This window comes from Patiria miniata, unplaced genomic scaffold (genome assembly GCF_015706575.1).
Source record: "Patiria miniata isolate m_02_andy unplaced genomic scaffold, ASM1570657v1 HiC_scaffold_7, whole genome shotgun sequence".
NCBI classification, from domain to species: Eukaryota; Metazoa; Echinodermata; class Asteroidea; order Valvatida; family Asterinidae; genus Patiria; species Patiria miniata.
This window is the reverse complement of record NW_024037074.1, coordinates 27,337,582-27,357,025: the sequence shown is the minus strand read 5'-3', so window position 1 is coordinate 27,357,025 and position 19,444 is coordinate 27,337,582. Positions and strand designations below refer to the sequence as shown.

At 40.1% G+C, this 19,444-nt stretch overlaps 1 protein-coding gene across 1 annotated transcript; it reads right to left on the bottom strand.

Annotated features, from left to right (window-relative positions):
* Positions 1-1,657: 1,657 nt before the first annotated feature.
* Positions 1,658-9,513, bottom strand: LOC119745071 (contactin-associated protein-like 4). The gene is made up of 7 exons (XM_038221294.1): positions 9,430-9,513; positions 8,306-8,484; positions 6,738-6,887; positions 6,322-6,486; positions 3,727-3,856; positions 2,541-2,837; positions 1,658-1,851 (listed from the first exon to the last, which is right to left on the bottom strand). Exons 1-7 carry the CDS (start codon positions 9,455-9,457, stop codon positions 1,658-1,660), a joined length of 1,143 nt encoding a protein of 380 aa, XP_038077222.1. The 5' UTR covers positions 9,458-9,513.
* Between the last annotated feature and the right edge of the window lie 9,931 nt (positions 9,514-19,444).

The window sequence follows — 19,444 nt, the reverse complement described above, 5'->3', positions numbered from 1 at the left end:
AGTGTTGTGCATTGTTTAATGTATTGGTCTATTCTGGGAAAAGGTAAATTAATTTGTGTTTCCTTGCAATGAAAAAAAAAACATTCTGTGCAAATATTCATGGTGAAGGCATCGCGGATCTATTCAAAATATATTGGAATATATTACCGTGGAACAACGAAACACTTGTTGCCTGCCGTGATTGGGGTCCATGGATTTTGTACACCCTCGGGTGAAAATGGCACCCTCGGTCATTTGCACCCTCGGGTGTACAATACACTTTGGACCCCATCACAACAGGCAACAATTGTATACTGTCCGCTGTCCAGACTCAACAGACCCGCGTGATCACGTGAGTACCCCTAATATACGTTAAACCATGCACCTTTGAAAACTCATCGCAAACGTGCATTTACGCACTGAGCAAAATTCCGCCAATTCACGCACGCACTACACGCGCTAGACTTGTTATAGTCCATACACTTTTCCGTTACAATATCATGACCATCAGCGGCAATCTCTATTTAGTATTTGGAAAATTTGGAAAATTTGTGCGATGGAAGGGGCTTTGGGCTGGATGCTACCGGACTATTGAGGGCACTGTGCTAAAATGCATGTATCAAGGGCAATACTTGAAATAAAATAATATTCTTCATAATTAAAAACCCCAGAAAACTATAACATTTGCAATGCAAACATCAACATCTAAAACATATGTTTATATCTGTCTTAAAAGATAACCAGTCACTGAATAAGTGAAAAAACAAATATTAAATGTGAATATATTAGGTGCAGAAGCCAATGATAAAGTTAATACAATACTCAACAGTATAACTTACTGAGTCGATATTTACTTGCATTGAAGTGTAAAAAGGGAACTCATTGAGTGCCAAAAAAAAAGATGGAAAGCAAGTAATTGAGCTGATTGTAATTAAATTAAGTTGTGAACAAGTAAATACAATATGACTATGCAGATATTATCAATACCTAATAATAATAATCACAATGAAAAATCACATATTTTTAAACTGAGCAGATTTTTATTTTGATTTTTGTAAGACATTGTTATTTTTCACAACACAAACAACACTTGCGCGCAGAGCATTGCGGATAAATTTATCATTTGAATTCCGAAATCTCTATTTGTAGACGTACAAAGTTCATATGTCGTCCCGAAAAACAGATATTTGTAAAATGAAAATGACTTTGCCTTAACAATTTTGTAAATTGTCAAGAACAAAATCTTTGCCATCTCCTTGTTGCCTCCTGGTCATTCCTCTCCCTTCAGTAGCGAATCAATCTTTGGATGTGGGGGGGGGGGGGGGGGCAACCACATATCAGCGAAGGTAGACACGTTTTTTTCCGGACTCATGGCCTCCATAAAATAAAAAAGCGGGGGGGGGGGGGCTGGTCCCTATCTTCGCAATGAGAGCTATCTAACCAGGTATTGAAATAATTGCTGAAAAAAAATAACAAAAATTCGCCCGGGGGTTGGTGCCCCCCTCTGGATACGTCACAGACTTGCACACAAAACCTCATGTTGGAAACAAAACAAATTTGCAACATGTTCATGCAAATAATGTCCATATTCATTCAGGATGTCAAACAGAGTGATATTTCAAAAAAAAAATTAACGAACCTGTAAGGATCTTATCATATTTGTCGTTTTTAAGGCAACTTAATAACGTACTTTGTAGTGCGGCCATTTGCATTTCAGGGCCCCAACAGTGACGTACACGTCCTGGGAGGTAAAGGCTTGGATCAGCGTGACTGGCAGGGTATCTTTGTCAGTCAGTATCCCCTCGTCGTACGCCCAGCTAGATCGGTTGAGCCCCACGCCACAGTTGCACAGCTCTCCATCAGTGTTACAATCTGTCAAATCAAGTATACAGGACGAAAACAAGAGTAGAACAAGAGGTTTCGCGTTCATGTTTGTGATAGTTCGAAACCCGTTTGGTCATTTGATTTCGTACTTATAACTATACGTAATATGATTGTTTGAGATAGAATGCCTTTATGGGAACCAGATTATTTAAACGTTTGAGAAATCCGCTCTACATGAACAATGCGGCCACTTCCTCAACCAACGATCGCAAACCGTTCCTATGATGCATTACAAATAATAGGTATCTGGCCCCAAGTTCCATATTCAAGGTTGACAGATAATTCCTTTCACAAAAACCTCTGAAAGAAACGGTTGCGTCGCAAAAAACGTTTAAGCAGGTCACTTGCCATAAACATGTATTTCGTTTGCACGTGTCGTGCGTACACAACTTCTTGTTTTGTAGTTGTGGAGACTACACACGAGTTGTCCCATGGTGATAATATGGGGACCGAAGATGCTGTGGGGAGAGGTCCTAAATTGCTCAAAATAAAAACTTCCCCACAACGCTGTGACGGCCTGAAAATTCGTGATGCCTAGTCACTCTGGTTATAAATAATGTTTCCATTGAAAGCCTTAAATAAGATACCACAAACGCCCTCGAGTGGTAGGGAAGAGCGGACCATATCACAATTTTGCGAGTCAATCTAAAGAAATTATTCAACTCAAGTTTGCCTACTTTGTTTCAAACCACAGGTGCAGCCAATGTGACCAGTGGGCCCTCCCCAATTCTGCATCAACTCCCCGCTGCGGGAACCCCACTTGACTGGCTGGAGTGCCGGATGCTGCGAGAGCGTACTTGGGTCGGCTTCTCCACACTTGACTTTGACCATTTGTTCACACGTCGAGGCATTATCAATCACACTGATGATCTGCTGCATGTCGATGACGTACGTAATGTCAATCGTTGTAAGTTGGTTGGGTGATCCTGAAATTTTGAAAGTGTCTTCGGCATCATGGTGAATTATGGTAGCACCTATAGACAAACAATTCATACAATTTAGTCACGAATCTCTCACTTCTTCGAAAAACACAAGATACGGAAGAACAATTTTTTTCTGGAAAGTTACAGCGATATGCACCACCTGTTCTTTTCTGTTATTATTGTGAGTGGAAATTGTGCGAACACACAAGTTGGCGAAAATGAAACAAACCATGTAAGGCCAAAAAAAAAAAAATCGGTCTCTTGTCAGACCAAAGTTTCGGAATTGATGCGGTGACTCGGCTTTATTTTTAAGCTTGGATTGTACAGACAAAGCGGGGTACTAGTTTGCTTTTTTGGTGTCCTCATGCACATTGGTGTCCTCCATAATTTGCCTTGGTGCAATTTCCCATTCCTTGGTGCTCTTTGGTAATTTTTTTTTGAGGAGGTGCGGCAATAGAGGGCGCTGTTGGAGCTACCGCGCGCTGACCAAAGACTATTTTTTTTATTTGGCCTAATGCCCCTCTTTTTTCTTCTTATCGTGTATTATCTTCTGTAAAGTAATGAACTTGTTATCTTGTTAGTTTTCTTTCCCCATGATGTTCGTTTTAAAAGCAAAGGCTGATCCTGCAGAGCTGAGGGTCAGACAGTGCCCCTTCTATGATTAAGCAAACTTAACATCAGACCCTTCCCAATCAGACCAAAACCCAGTTCTCGAGTGACCATTCACAAGTTCAGCCATACGTGCCAGCGGATGAAAAAAAAAAACCCAACAACAACAAAGGAAATCTTTGTCAAAGTTCATTTGAATAGTTTGCGAACTCAATTGGGACTGGGTGTCTTGCGATGGACTTCTGAGGACTTGCAGGCACTTGTGAGGACTTACAATGACCTAAGAGGAAGGACTTGTGAGAACTATAACACTATCTGATTCACAACTCACCATCTGACATACTGCATGTGACCTGGAATGGTGGTTGACCTTGGTCGATACCATCCATGTCGATTTGATAAGTGTCATCCAGTACGTAGCCGTCAGAGAATAATGTCTGACAAGTCCTGGTCATTCTCGGCTGACGGATGCGCGTGGATTGAGAGTTAGTGAAAACAAACAGACCGAATTAACAGCCTATCAAATAGCCTGTCACCCGACGAAGTAACAGGTGGACCGACAAACAAATTAATCGCCAGATGCTTTTAAACAGTCCAGAAAACCACGTTTCCTCCCAAAGAACAGGCTGTTGTCGTATGTGAAAATCCTACTTCGTTGTATCAAACACACGTTTCATATAATCATCAAAGTGATCATGGATTTTGTTACGTTTTTTTATAGTTGTTTATCTTCTTTTTTGTTTTCACTTCAATAACTGATCATCTTCATTCTCATTTCACTGAATGAAATATGGCATGATTATTCATCATCAAAGGCTGCGGAAGTAAACTTCACGTACAAAAAACGCTTTAGATTTCGAGGCCGGCAAAATCACAAACAAAACAATTTCGGAGAGTGTTAAGTGAAAAAATTACAACTTTGAGCTATTCGGTCTGGTAAAAAAGTCAGGGTAGAGTGCATTAATAGCAGTTGTTTGGATAACTTAATTAGATGGAGGTACTTGTAGTCGGCTCTTTCGCAAATTTTCAAAAAAGCCTTTGTTTTTGTTCGGATTTTTTTTCTCCCTACTTTCTTCTTTGTTCCATGCAAAATCCCATTGACTCTGTACACGATTTTAGTATACGTCACTTTAGCATTGAACTTTGTCACACATCATTCAAACTAAGCATATGCATAGTCCTTATGGCAAATCCCATATATATACAGAACTGTGAGTCTGACTGGGTTAAAACTTGGAATATCAGTAGACCGGGATATGTTATAAGTAATACATGAGGCGAAGTCACGATGACGTCATCATGCGATTCAATATGAATATTTGAATTTTGGGACCTTTTAGCCATATCTCAAGAATGCAACATGCAAAAATCAAAATTCTTTGTGTAATTGGTTTGTTAGGTAATAGTTATTTGCAAAATGAAATAAAAATGTGTGACGTCATCATGACGTCATCAAAAATGCGATTTTTCAAAACACATATAAGGAAAGTTCCGATGGTCATGAAACTTGTTAAGTCTAAAGTGACGTCACGATGACGTCATCGTTTATTTTTTATGATTTTTAAAAATATTTATAATTATATTCCGCTTCGAAAATTGCACACTTCCGTACATCGGATTGACTTAAAACTTGGTACAAACCATAGAGCTGTATAAACCAAGACCAAAATAACAAGGTGTGCATTGACAAGTGTTGTCAAGATGACGTCATCCCATGGCATGTGTCGTCATGTGATAAAATTATATTTAAGGAATTATGCTTAGCATTTTGAACAACCTTTAACTGCATGAAACACTCTAGAAAGTGACTGCAAAAGGACGAACAAAGCATTAACCTGTTTAAAATGCGAAAAAGCCCTGTTCTGTTTTCAAACAGACAAACAGCTCTAGTTTATAATAATTACTAGCAATAAACTTTCTTTTAAAAGACAAGAAAAAGTCATTTCAACGAAAACACATTAATCATGGAACAACAGTTAAATTAAACGGAGAAATTGTTTTGTTGAGACAGTACGGCCAAAGAATATACGGGCAAAGAATATACGATTGAATATGCTTCACCAATGGTTCACGTGCATCAGTCCGCCTTAGGGCCCTGTCACACTTCTGCGTATCCCAATTCCTTATGAGTTGCGCATTGACATTTTTTTCATACGCAGTCGTACGCACAATACGCACCTCATATGCATCTCTATCGTTTCGTGCAAGTTTTTGTACGCAGGCATACGCATGGTACAGCCCAGTACGCCGGATAGTTTTGGGCATGCACAAAACTACGCTGCGTACGCTGTTACCCAGGTCATAAGTTATAAATACGCAGCTCCCGCATCTGTCGATCACGGTACGAGTACGCTATGTGTTCGTGGGGGATAAGCGGTTCATACGCAGTAATACGCTGACCTCCCGGCACGCACCCCGTCAGCATATGAGCCGCCTATAATTGGACGTATACATAGCGTACTTGCAGCGCAGATACAATGCACGCTGAACGAACTCATAGCGAATGCCGACGTATTGCGTCAGGCATGCGGTCGGCATAAGTTGGGTGCGTCTGGAATACGCTCAGCATGTGCACTGCATACTGACCTTTTCGCAGGCCGAAAAATAATGTCGTGCACTGCATACGCAACTCATACGCATCTCATACGCAATGGATGCGCTGAATTTGTTACTTGTACGCTAGATGTGCGTCGCACATAAGTCAAAGTATTCAAAAAGTTTCGACGTTTTGAGCGTACGGCTGCGTATTGAAACATTTTGATAAGGAACTCATAAGGAATTAGGATACGCGAAAGTGTGACAGGGGCTTTACAATAAACGTGTCTTCGTTTTGTTCTCGTGTAAAGGCCTGTATTTTTTCCAGACTTAAATTTGCAACGGAAAAACGGACGAAAGAAAAATGAACTTCACTCGATTTACAACTTACATGATTCCGACAGCCGATGAAATCAAATCTCATCAGGAAGCAATGCCACGGAGAGTTATCCAAGCCTTCGTTTAACCGGATGAATCGAGCCAAAACACTGCTGTAAAAGTAGCTGATGTGCCTCTCTCTCTGATGCTGAGTAAAATACGCTTTAACCTGGAACACCTGCGTTTAATACATATAATGAAACGCATTGAATGAATTTGCCCCGATGGTTGACAAACTTCATGGCCCCTTGTGTCAACAATTTTACCCCTTTTCTTTCTTGCTAATTGGTCTATAAACGGATCCAATAATTGAAACAGAAATAAATGCACAACCTTACCCATGGATACTTAAGCTACACACGGACGATGTTACAACTTTGGAAGGCCAGATAATAGCTCATGCCCTCTCTAACCACTTATTTCAATTACCTCAGTCCTGTCACTGTTCAGGATTGGTATCCATTTTGTCACGTCATCCGATATGGCATACTCCAGGTGGAAACTGGTTATGCAGCCGTGCCAATAGTACGGCTTCTGTATGATGATACCAGAAACTCGCGTCCTCTCGCCCAAATCCACCTACGAGAAGTGATAATTTAAATTCGGAAAATGTCATCAGCACAGGCTTGCTCAAAGATGGGATCTTGACGTGGTGCCCCCGATCAGATGCGTGAACGCGTCTCGGCAAGTGTGTGTATGGGAGTATATAAACATTGGCAATCGTGGACCTACACTGCAAAAACTGTAGTGTTAAAAGGGAATGTACATCATTGGCTTTTCCTGTAAATTGAGGGTTAGTATAATAGATCAAATATTGTTACACTGACACGTTTGAAGTTTTGTGATCGAAAATGCTTGAATAACCAAGAAAAAAACAAAAATGCTCAGGTAGTCTGGTTCCCTGACTCCACTAATTTAGATGAAATGGATCAATGTTTAGATGCCGGAAATTTGTAACGTAATAGAACCAGTCTAGCTGAAGACTAGCCTGCACCCGTTCATGAACACGTAACCAATAGCAAACAAAATTTGGACAAAAACAATGGTAAATTAGGAGCAGTGGTTGATAGTTGGTTAGATTTTTCCAACGGTTGTCGCCGACCACCGTTGGACATTTTTATAAAATACAATTTTTTTAGAAAATGACTACACACCTGGTCCCATAATTTTACAGGATGCTTTAGACTGGCATATACTAACATCCTAGTAAGGTATTTTGTATAAGCTGAGGCTTTTTTCCTGGTTCCCCCATCTGTCACCATTTATGTTAAATTGATCAAAGTGTTGTACATGTATTATCATTCTAGAAAGTTTAGTTATTGTTGTAGTAAATATTCTGTTGCATTTGCATTATATTAATTTGTGACAAATGGAAATAAAACAATACAATACAATACAATACAATGTAATTTTGTTTTTCGATGTTTGCAAATGTTGTATATTCCCTTTAATTTAACACATTTCGGTATCTATATAGGTAAAATTTAGCTCCAGATGGTCCTATATAGATACCAATGGTGCACATTTTTTGCAGTGTATGACAAAACGGTTAGGGCATAAACAGTACGTCCGATTGACCAATAGTCCACAATTAATAATCGTACAAACAAAGGAATGAGAATTAGGGACAATATGGGTCCACGATTGCCGGCGTTTACAAAGATGCGTGTACAAGCATCACATACACTGTGTGGACTTCCGAGCATGCAGATAAGCGTATTTATGGTTTAAATCGAGGATTTGTCCTTAACCTTAACGTATAATGTTGCATTGAAATCTTCCATAATCCTCTTTGTTTGTTGTTTTAACTATAATGCATTTGAAATATCAGAAAGGTACAATATAACCTTAAACTTCTGCGTTTCTTTGTTTCTCACAACAAAATCCGGGGGGGGGATTGATCTGATCGACCATCTCTTTGTCAAAAGGGTGGGGGTATATCCTACCCTTCACCCCGATTTGCGCCCATGCACCTGTATATCGCTATCAATCATTACCTGAATCCATATCTCTGGCTCCAATTGTCCGAACCACTGAATAGCAAACGGCCGCGTGCCTACAGGCAAAAGCCTGACACTATAAGGCCAGAAGCCCTGAGTTAACAGAATTGTTGATGCATTGATTGCAGAGTCAGGGATTGTCCCATCTTCCATCCCAAGCTGAGACTGGCAATGCACTAAAAAACAAAATCACAAGAGTTCGTACAATTTTATGATTACACATAAACCTTGTCCAATTTTTTGGCATTATCGTAAAATGATACAATGCGTGGTCACACCTTTCAAACATTAACCGACTGTTCCAGTTTCAATGAGAAAAACATGTTTCCTAACAACAACCGTTTTGTTTTCTATTTCCCTTCGCAGTGAGCTAGTTACCGGATCTAATGACGCCCGAGCGATATTTAACTGTAATTGTAATAAAGAAATAAAGAAATAATTTTAAGAAATAAATTTGTGTTCTCTTTTCCTTTAAAACCTAAGCTAATTACAATCTCATAGGTTATATTATCATTTGTATTTTTACCAACACATTCTGATCGATTAGGAATTAATGTAAAATCTTTGGTTTGAATCAACACCTTACAATATCAATACTGTCCATTTTGCCCGATAGTAATACATTGTCATGATTCTATTAAACAATGCAGTGAGGCATGTCTTGATAAACAATTATTTGCCCGTGTGTTTTTTTTGTTTCGTAAAGATGACTGAATAATTTCTTTAAAGCGAGTAGAAAAATAAATGCTCCATGTGGAAAATCTAGTTCCTTTTTTGAATATTGACTTCATTTATATTTTAATTTGATGTCATGCAATTACTGAGAACTTATTCGAATGGTATGTTTAAGCAGAATTTCGCTTTAATTATTAAGTATAAACATCTTTCAATTTCCTAGTAAAACATGTTCAGCTTCCATTGGCTTTTAACAACCCTCCCGTAGGCGGTTGGGAATGCTGATATCCATATTGTAAAAAATAATATGAATATCTCATTAGCCGTTCAAAATAAGGTCACCATCTGACAATGGAATTGAAAACACATCTATATTAATTCAACATATTTCATTTGTGTGATCAGACGCCATTATTGATCAAAATAATAAAACACATGTTGAGTACCTGTGCAGCCCAGAAGCTCAAAACGCATGCTTGGTCTCCTGTACCAGGTGATGGGATGCACTCGAACCGACTTGGCGACAACTTGGTGCAGGAAGAGGTTTGTCACAGGGTGGTAGGTGTCATAGTTACCAAAGAACTCCTATTAGACAATAATTACACCAATATTGCTTTAACTTTTAAGTTAGACATGGAAATGTGAATTTGTGTCATTCAACATCACGCTCTTCCTGACAAACATATGCATTTTGGAATTACAATTAAACCATACAAATACAGCAGACTTTATCCGTTGCAGCTGGTATCTCAGCTAGTGTTCTTTTGAAGTAGACTTAACAGTGAAGCAGAACAGCTTGACTCGTGCCTATCAAAGCGATATAATGTCATTTGCCTTGTTTCACCGACCTAAAACATAAGGACCTGATATCATATGGGTTTTCATTTTCAACAAAACCAAGATAGGGTAACCCTTCTCAAGGCGGTGTCAGAGAATTCACAATACCAAACTGATTCAGAATGTCTTTGCACTGCCTTTTAAATTGATTCAGAGTGTTCATCATTGTTATATACATCTGGTCAACACAATATAGGCCGGTTTTAGCCTACTGAACGGCGTTAGGAGACAATATGAGATTTAACTATATCACTGCCTGGCTTACAAGTGACGCTCGGTCAGTGAGTCAGTACGGAGAGAACTTTAGGTTTGCTGATTTAAGGAACAACACTTTATCTTCTGCGCTCTAAGTTAATGTGTTTACCTGCGGCTGGCCGTCTCCAGGTGTGCTTACAAAGAGCCAGTCATTCTGGAAATATGACACTTTGAATTGGGTCACCCACTCGCTTTTATCTTCGCGACCCTGCGTAATGACCCCTGTAAGATTGGTCCACTGCGCAAAGTCGACTTGTATCCACGTCTCTCCGGTTGCTGAGCTACCCGTGTCGGCGCGCCATCCTCCGGCTAGTCCCAGCTCCGGGTCGGCTCTCTGATTCAGTCTGGCCCGCTGCGGCCCGTGCGTCTGGCTGTTCCAGCTACTAGAAGAGGATAAGTGATGGTCCAAAATCTGTCCATTCTCCATACCGAGTCGTTCTTGGCAGACACCTGAGACAGATGACACGTGTAACAAAGTCGATGTTTTGATGATTAATTACCAATATAATCCTTTTCCAAGTTTTCGCATTGACTGATAAATGTTGCAGCATACAGTACTTCAACCGTTTTCTTTACCCTATCAGGACCGGTATTCTGACATCATCCTCAAAAGGGCGATTTACTATTTGTTGGCCAATTTAATTTGCCACTGTTTATTTTTTAAATACTATATTTACATGTTTATATTTTCATTCAAATACTTTTAAATTTGGTTCAAACACTTGAGGCGTCAATGTTTATCGAATCAAACAACCTTTGACAACCAAAGGCATTGCTAGAGGACACTATCACTACGTTATCATCATGTTTTATGAAATTGTGTCTAAATTTGATTGTTTAACAACCAAAATTAGCACACAATGAACTTGTAATAGTGTAACAGCAGGACCAAAGTTATCAAACTTTTTTTTTCACACCAAAACTGTCCAACAATTTTCAAAAAATGAAAAAATTGACAATCTGGTTTGATTGTAGCTTTTCGCGCTAAAGGCGGCTGTATTGGATGTAAAGCATACATTGTAGTAACATACGTGACTTTGACGTGTTTTGTCAAAGATAACGTGTTTTTGAATGACACAAATTCATATTTCTATGTTGTACATACAATTATCAGAATACGCATTTTTAAGAATACTAGGGTTCTTAAATCGATTTCCAAATAACCATGGACATCCCACAAGTTTTGTACCATAAATATATTGGAAGGTAATTACATGTGTGTTAATTAAACACATGCATTATTAACCAATAGTGCTTCCGTAAATCGTGTGTAGGTTCGTGAAATAGGTGGAGTTGCTTGGAGTCCCATAATATCGAATGTTGATGGCTAGTGTAATTCCATATAACAATGTAGTGAAAAGGTGGCTTGTTGATTCAGGCTTGCTTAATGTTTATAGACCTTATACGTAGCAGCCATCTTAGGGAACAATGCCTTTGTTTTGATGGAGTATGCATGAGTGAGCCTTTTGTGCATTCATTGTTACCGATTTCCTCCACGCGCAATGTCTACTCTCCAAACAAGGCCACACCATTTACTTGTTAACAACAAGGTGGAATATACTCTGGGATGGGCCATCGGAACATGTGTCACTACAGTGCGGCAGTTCTTACTTAGACATCCCAGGAGTTCTAGTCTCATCGAGATGGCATGATGCCAAGACAGCGGCACAATGCGCACCAATCCAGCCAGGACGGGTTGTCTGAACAAGTTTGTGACGGGTGTTTTCCAGTCAAAGTTTGCAGAGAAGACCTGGACAGGGAAGATAAGAAGAAAGTGCTCTTTCTCGTAGGTGCCGAGTAAGCCTACAATAATGTATCTAGCTTCCACTTAGAATAACTTTTAGGCATCAGCCGCTCATTGGCTATTTTTTTTTAATGAACCTGTGACCTAGGCTAAACGTTTCCGCTTTTGTAAAACGTAAGAAACGTGATTAATGTTTTGTTTGGTTCCCTTGCAAACATATTTCAAAAGTACCTCTTTATAGCTTTAAGGAGAAGCGTTTTGCCAAAATGTTGTACCTTAGGGCGACAATTAGGTAGATAAGGAAGACATTTGCGTGCATCTCTAATGTTTATCCATGAATGTATCGTCGCAAAATAGCCTAAATCGATTCCTTGTAAGGCAAAACCCAAATGCACGAAGGCTGGTGACGGTAGGTCAAGTTTAGTTTAGAGTTAGGTTTTATTAAAGGTCGGCTATTTTGTACTATGCAGGTCTTGGGAATGTGTCCCAACGATACCATTTTCCAAGCGGTTTATGACTATAACTACCTGCGTTACTCCTCTTTCATCAGTTACTTCACGGATGGATTCGGCCATTGTAGACTCCAACCAGCCGTTGCTGTAGTCTACTTTATAGGTCTCCACCCAACGGACCTGTGTAGCGTTCTTGTAATCCAACATACCTCCCTGAGTGATCACTCCGCTAACGACCGTATCTAAGCCTAAGTTGACCTGTATCCATGGGCGGGAGTCGGTATTCATTGGGGACCACGCATTGTGGTTGTTGATTCGGGCTAAGTGGGCACCATAGTCAGCAATTGCACTGGACGTGGTCAGCATGTCATCAGGGATTGTCCCATCTTCAACACCCAACTTATCCTCACATCGGCCTGTCAAGATACACACAATACACATTAGGTTGACGGTAGCCGTTTGTCAAGACAATCGTGACTTACGATTTGAGACCCAAGCATCGTGTTGAGTAGAGAGTATTCCGAACAGGCCTTTTGACTTTTGCTTAGACTGGGTGACAAGACGAAGAGGAAAGTTCGAATAGAGTCAGGCTGACGTAGAGTAAAGTTGGCTCTTTGATACTTTTCTTGCCTATCATATCTCTGGACCGGTTTCATCCCGTCTTTGCCGAAAATGAGTTTAACCTTTAGCCCATATCGGACATCGTTCCACGATACCGATTTTAGACGTGACGCAATGTATTATTTTGTTTAATTAATAGCTTGCATATTTGCTACCGTGAGCATTTTCTATCCACTTTAAATATCTAAATGCTAACAACTATTATGAACAAGAGGAAATGTTGCGTTGCGTGTCAAGAGATTTAAAACAATGGAAGTTTCCAATGAATCTATCAGCCTCAAAATCATGTCTTATCATACGGATAACAACAATTTAGGTATTAATTTGGTTGGCCTAAGGAGTGAAAGACGAGTCAATCACAATGAATCAGAAGTCATCAAAAACATTTACAAAGGAATACCCTTGATGTCTTCTGACTGACTTGTGATGACTTGTGTCATGGACATTTGATGAGTTAGCTGGCCAGCCTAATGTGGAAAAGTTCTCTAGAAAATAATTTCACGCCAGTTTGTGAGTGGATGCCATCGTTATTTTTGACCCCTAATATACCTCATTTGCATAAACCGTTATTACCTACATTTCCCCCTATATTTTGTTTAAAAAAAAATGGTTATTCTACTTTCACATCCTTACTTCGATAAAATTTCTAAAGAATGTAAGTGACTGAATAATTATGAGGACATAGTAGCGATCCAAAATAGCTACTATAATACCCAACAGTTGCACGTATTTACCTTGTCTCTAGATATCTTCAAGAAGTCTGCAACAACTTACTATTGATAAGCTTTAAATTCACCAAGCTGCTTACTGGCACAGTTAACCTATTAACGTGGTGATATTTAGCCAGCAAACAAAAACGGGGAAAAACGAATAAAGAATATACCCAAATATGGGAATAAATATTTTACATGGCAGGGATTAACAATTTATGCAAATTAGGCATATTTGCTTTTACCAAAAATGTCATGTTGAGCGAAATATTCAACTTTTGCCGGTCTACTTAATTGTGATTGACCTGTGATGAACTTGTAATGACCTGACTAGGACTTTGAATCTACAGTATAATCAAAACATTGGTAGCTTACCTCTACATCCCCACAGCTCAAGTTGAGTATGCTGGTATTCAAACCAATATGCTATAATTGAAGACACTCTGACAAACCGAGCATACACGGAAGATTTAAAAATGGTCACTTCTGCTTTATCGGAAGTCGCCTCGAAATACTGTTTAAAAGAGGAACAATCGTAGAAAAAAATATATCAATAAAGGAATGATTTCTTTTCCACGCCCCCCCCCTTTCCATAAAAAAAACAAATAGAGAGAGGGAGAAAGACTCAAAAAGAGAAGAAAAAAGAGGGAAAGACATAATTAATAGCGCGGTTTACGTCAGACTGTAGCCTGCTAGGATCAGTTGCACATAAGACAACAATTACTATTGGGGGTCTACTATATTAAAAAGCGACGACAAAGAACTGCGACGAGACAGCGCGCGCGACAAGACAGAAGGCGCGCGCGACGAGATGTAGAAAGGGCGCACGCAACGAGATTAAAAAGGCTGCGACAAGCGAGAGGAGACCTATGCTGTAAAATATGCTGTACATTACAGGAAAATCCACCATGTGCGTCAATCGGTGAGGGACGGGGGACATGTCCCCCACTGTTTAAAGTGTATGAGAGTTTGTTTCTGCATTTAATAGGGGACGTTGAACAATATAGGACAATAGAGTCCCCAATTCCCGAAGGGTCCCAAGTTTTGCGATGTGTACAAAGCATATGGAAGGTCTTCTTAAAAAGTACAAACAAAAGAGGGAGGAATAGGGGACCCCGATTGCAGGCAAATACACACTTGGGTGTCAGTGAGCTTGTCTTACATACGCAGTGTGGACTTCCGAACAAAAGACGTCCACATAATGTAGGTAGCACCGACGTTGTGTGGACTTACCCCACGTCCACACAGTGTTTCCCCATTTCTGGAAAACAGGTTTAGAGGCATTTTTGGGTTAGGTTTATCTGTAGCAGAATGAAGAGAAACACTAAAGGGAATCATAGAAAAAAAATTGGGTTGAAAGAGTTTTCACAGTTTGAGAAAAATGAGTTTTTTCACTGGTTTTTCTTAACTACACGAAAGCAATGGAAAGTCCACACTAGTCATGTGAAACAAGTATTATTGAGTTTGCGTGTGTGTACATGTACAAGCATTACATTCACTGTGTGGACTTAGGTCCACATAAACCAGGGAGCAGCGACGTTGTGTGGACTTGCCCAGGTCCACACAGTCTTTCCCCCGCTCTGGAAAACAGGTTTAGGGGCATTTTTGGGTTAGGTTTATTAGTGGAAAAATGAAGAGTCACACTAAAGGGAATCATAAAAAAATGGGTTGAAAGTGATGTCAGAAGTACGAGTAAAATGATGATCTTTTGCTACACACTATTGGTTAAAGTGGTCAGATATTGCCTGAGATCGCACCACAGAGCAGAGCAACTAGATTTGACCCCGGACCCCACGCAGTAAATGCTTCGCGCTACGCGCTCGCGTTACTTTTAATCACATGATCCCCCCCCTTGAAAATCCTGGATCCGTCCCTGTTTTCTTTTCTTCCCACCAAAAACACACCCTGAAGCTTGTCCTAGCGGAACAGAGACGCTTCCCTTAAAGTGAAAGCGAAATCAACGAAATTCAAACTTCAAGTAATGTCGTCAGTGCTACATCTGTGAAACATAATAGATTTCCAACAATAGTTTTTCGCTGACATTCGCCTTTGATTATAACTGTAAGCTGGTATTTTAACAACGTTGCACAAAAATGACCTGAAATCACTCACCACAGTTTGATTGCGTTCGTCCAAGTAGTAAGTGAATTGAGAAGGGTCGACTGCGTACTCTAATCGGTATAAACGCCAACGGTAGCTACTCGATGACCAGGAATACAAGGTAATGCCCGAGACGACCGTGTTTCTACCAAGGTCCACAAGGAACCAAGTAGGCCGATAATACCACTTGTTATAATGCGTAGCAATATGAAGCTTAGGCTTGCCCAGTCTCAATTCGTCGATGGGATTCATCAGGTGAATCTTGCTGCTAGACGCTGTGATGTCCTCATCGCCAATGGTACGATCCTCCATACCCAGTGTGTCGTTGCAGCCTGGACAGGGAGGAAATTCAAATCGGTTGCACAATGGTAAAAGTCTGACATGTTGGTCCCGAGCGGAAAGATAAATAAGCGATCACACAGTCGTATAGCAGTGTTGTAGGCAAGACCATTCACAAGTGCGGTCACAAGAACAAAGGGTTAAACCATAACAACAGTATACCTTTGCCACAAATCATTTGAATATCCTGTACTTGGTGACTTGTGACGGAATTGTAAGGGATTTTCAGGACATGAGACGGACTCGCGACTACAGGTCAGTATTTCAGTTTATTTCGTTAGTCTTGATTAACCGTGTTCGTCAAAGTTCAGTTTTCAAAAAATAACGAAGACGTTTTACCATCCATGGGTCAGGGCCTAGATGTTCCTTTTATTCATAACTATTGTCGATGGTCGAACCCCTTTGAATCAGAAACTAAACAATCACTAACCTTTACATCCGAGCAGTTCGAAACGAAGACAAGGCAGTTCATGCCATGTGATTGCTACAATACGCACGTAGCGTGCTGCGATCGGCTGATCAAAGATGTTCTCAACTGCCGTGTGTTGATCAGTGTTCCCTACAAACACCTGAAATATTGATTGTAATTAGTGGAAACAATTAAATCCGCAACAGGATTGTTCTCTATTTCAAAACAAAGTTGATGAACTTAAACATACAAAGCGACCCCAGATCAGAGGAATTAAAAGAAGAAGCAAGAACAGCACCCTGATGACATCGCCCTCAACTGAAATACTACAGAGGTTGTTAAGCAACAGGGCTTTATTTATCATTTCTGAAATCTTCCAACACAGGTTGCTCGATATATCGCGATCAGCAACATCTTTCCCATTGTGCTAAAAGTCCGAAATCCAGTTAAAACTGAAACAAAATCAAAGTCGCAACAAAATCACCTTCCATGTCAGTCGATGTAAATTATAACTGTTGTTCCAAAGCTATTGCCAACATGAACCTTTGAGATCGCATAAGTCCAGGTGGGACCACGTTTTTTTTAACAGCCCTTTGAATCGACTTTTCGAGGAAGCGTTTACTATTAACCAATGTGAAGTATAATATACTTTGTTAATTAACGTCACAGTTTGCCAGACTTAAATTCTTTCTGTTGTAACACTTTGAGGCACCTCCGATCTAGTCTCTTCAAATTCCTTATCTACGGAACATCAGGTAGTGTAATGGCTTAGGTAGGGGGCATGGGTGCCCATTGTCCCCCTGCCAGGTCGCCTCCTTCTGCCCCACTTTGTCTTTGGATGCAACGTTAAATGTCAGTGTGTATAAATATATGTGTGTTTAAAATTAAAATAATCCAACATACCTGTCCAGAAGAAGTCAGAGCTCCGTCCACATCCTCCCCGTACTTCACCATGAAGGTGCGTACCCAATGCTGGCAACACACTGCCCCTTGAGTTATTACACCAGACACGGGTAGAGTGCGCCCTAAATCAACGCTGATCCAGGGATAATCGTCGCGATTACTGGCACACCAACCACCACCATTTGCCAATAAATGTTCGCCAAGTCTTCCGAAGTGAGGTTCAAAATCGTCATTTTGTACGGTTGAGGCGGTGATGGCCGAGTGTGGTATGGAGCCGTCGGCCATACCCAGCTGATCCTGACAATCTGGTTAAAACATATTCAGGATTTTATACCCAACCATAAACGGACAACTTTCATGCCCATGAAATGTTTTTCTTGGTGTTGTTGTACTACACTGGGCAGATTGTCTAAGAATCAGGGTTCTATTTTCTAAATCTCGTAACGGTCACAATTCACACTTTGTTGGATACAAATTTAGCGGCGTAGCTATGGAGGGGCTTGGGGATGGAGGACGGGGCACATGACAGCCATAAAATAATCCCCTCTCCCAATGGGTGCCCCCCCCCCAAAAAAAATAAAAATAAATAAATAAATAAAAACATCAATACATAATTAATTAAACAAATAAAAAAGGGAACATTTGGGGAAGAGTCGTGAAAATTTACATTATTAGTGGGTCTAACATAATGTGCCCTTTTTCAACTCATTTTCCGGGCTAGTTTGACCTGATTGTGGTTAATTGACCCCAATTGTCCGTAATCCTGGTTACAGTTGGCACTCAACTGTCAAAATGACACTTCTCTTTTACTGGGTCAAGTTGATTCACAAACCTTTACAAAAGTGTCATTTTCATCCAGCCAGATAAATGTCAATTTTGACCGTGAAAGTGTCAGTCAAAATAGAACCCGGATTCCTGGTTCAATCTGACCAGGGGCGGTTTAGACTTTATTTCAATTACAACAAAATAAAACTTGTAGTTTAGGCAACACACTCTAAAAAGCCCAGATCGGATTTGACCCGAATCCGGATCTTATATAATCCGTTATTTCTCGGGTCAAAACGACAAATTTCTGGGTCAATACGCGTTTGCAAAGGTTTCCAGTTCAAGATGACCCAGTAAAAGATCCAAAAGAGTGTTATTTTTGACCGAATTAATGCTACTTTAAACCCGAAATGTATAAGGTCAAAGATTCTCAGTGACAAACTTAGTGTGCACGCAAACGCGTTACGTGTTTTGAAGGCGTTAACCAACCTGACAAAGTTAGAAAAAAGCAATTGATAGTTTTTATGTTTTTGGCCCTGTAAACATTTCGACAAAAATCCTCTACTTCTTTTGTCAAAAGGAATCGCGCCGTCAAGTGGAATTGGACAGTTGCCGTTTAGGCTCATTGGTTGCAGTGAATGGTCATTGACCAAAATTAAATGTAACATAGCAATATGACAATTTCATGAATATTTGGACTGCAACACGACGGTCAAAAGGGTGCTGGGAAGAGTTGAGAAAGAAATCAGGTCGCTGTTCTATGGTAGCAGGCTAATGCCAAGGTATCCTTGCCCAAAAAATGGCAGCATTAGGCCAAAAAAAAAGTCTCCGGTTTCTGGTATGGAGCTTGCCCAAAAAGTGGTGCGGCGACGCGGCTTTTTTTTAACACCTGTTTTTTGCTTCAAATGTTGGCTGATGACTGCAAATGGTACCCGACTAAACTTCGTGCAAATATATGGGAGTCAAGAGAGGCCATGTAAAGCTTATTCTCGATCATAACCCAATCTAAAAAAAAGTTAAAATTGTGCAGCAGCAGGATTCCAGTCAAACAGGTGAGTTTGGCGGTTTTGAGACATCATCTTTTATTGAAAAAAAACAACTTTTTTTCACTTTGCCGACGCGCATGGCTTGTGCGACGCGCGCGCCATACCAGAAACCGGAGACTTTATTTTTTGGCCTAAAGCCAACATTTATAGTAGGCACAATTTAAAAAAGTTAAAACAAAAAATATTATTTAAAGCTGATAATATTTTGTTCCAAACTTCCGCGTGATTTAGTGATGCTATGCGTACCTCTGCAACCGAGTATCTCGAAGCGCAAACAGAC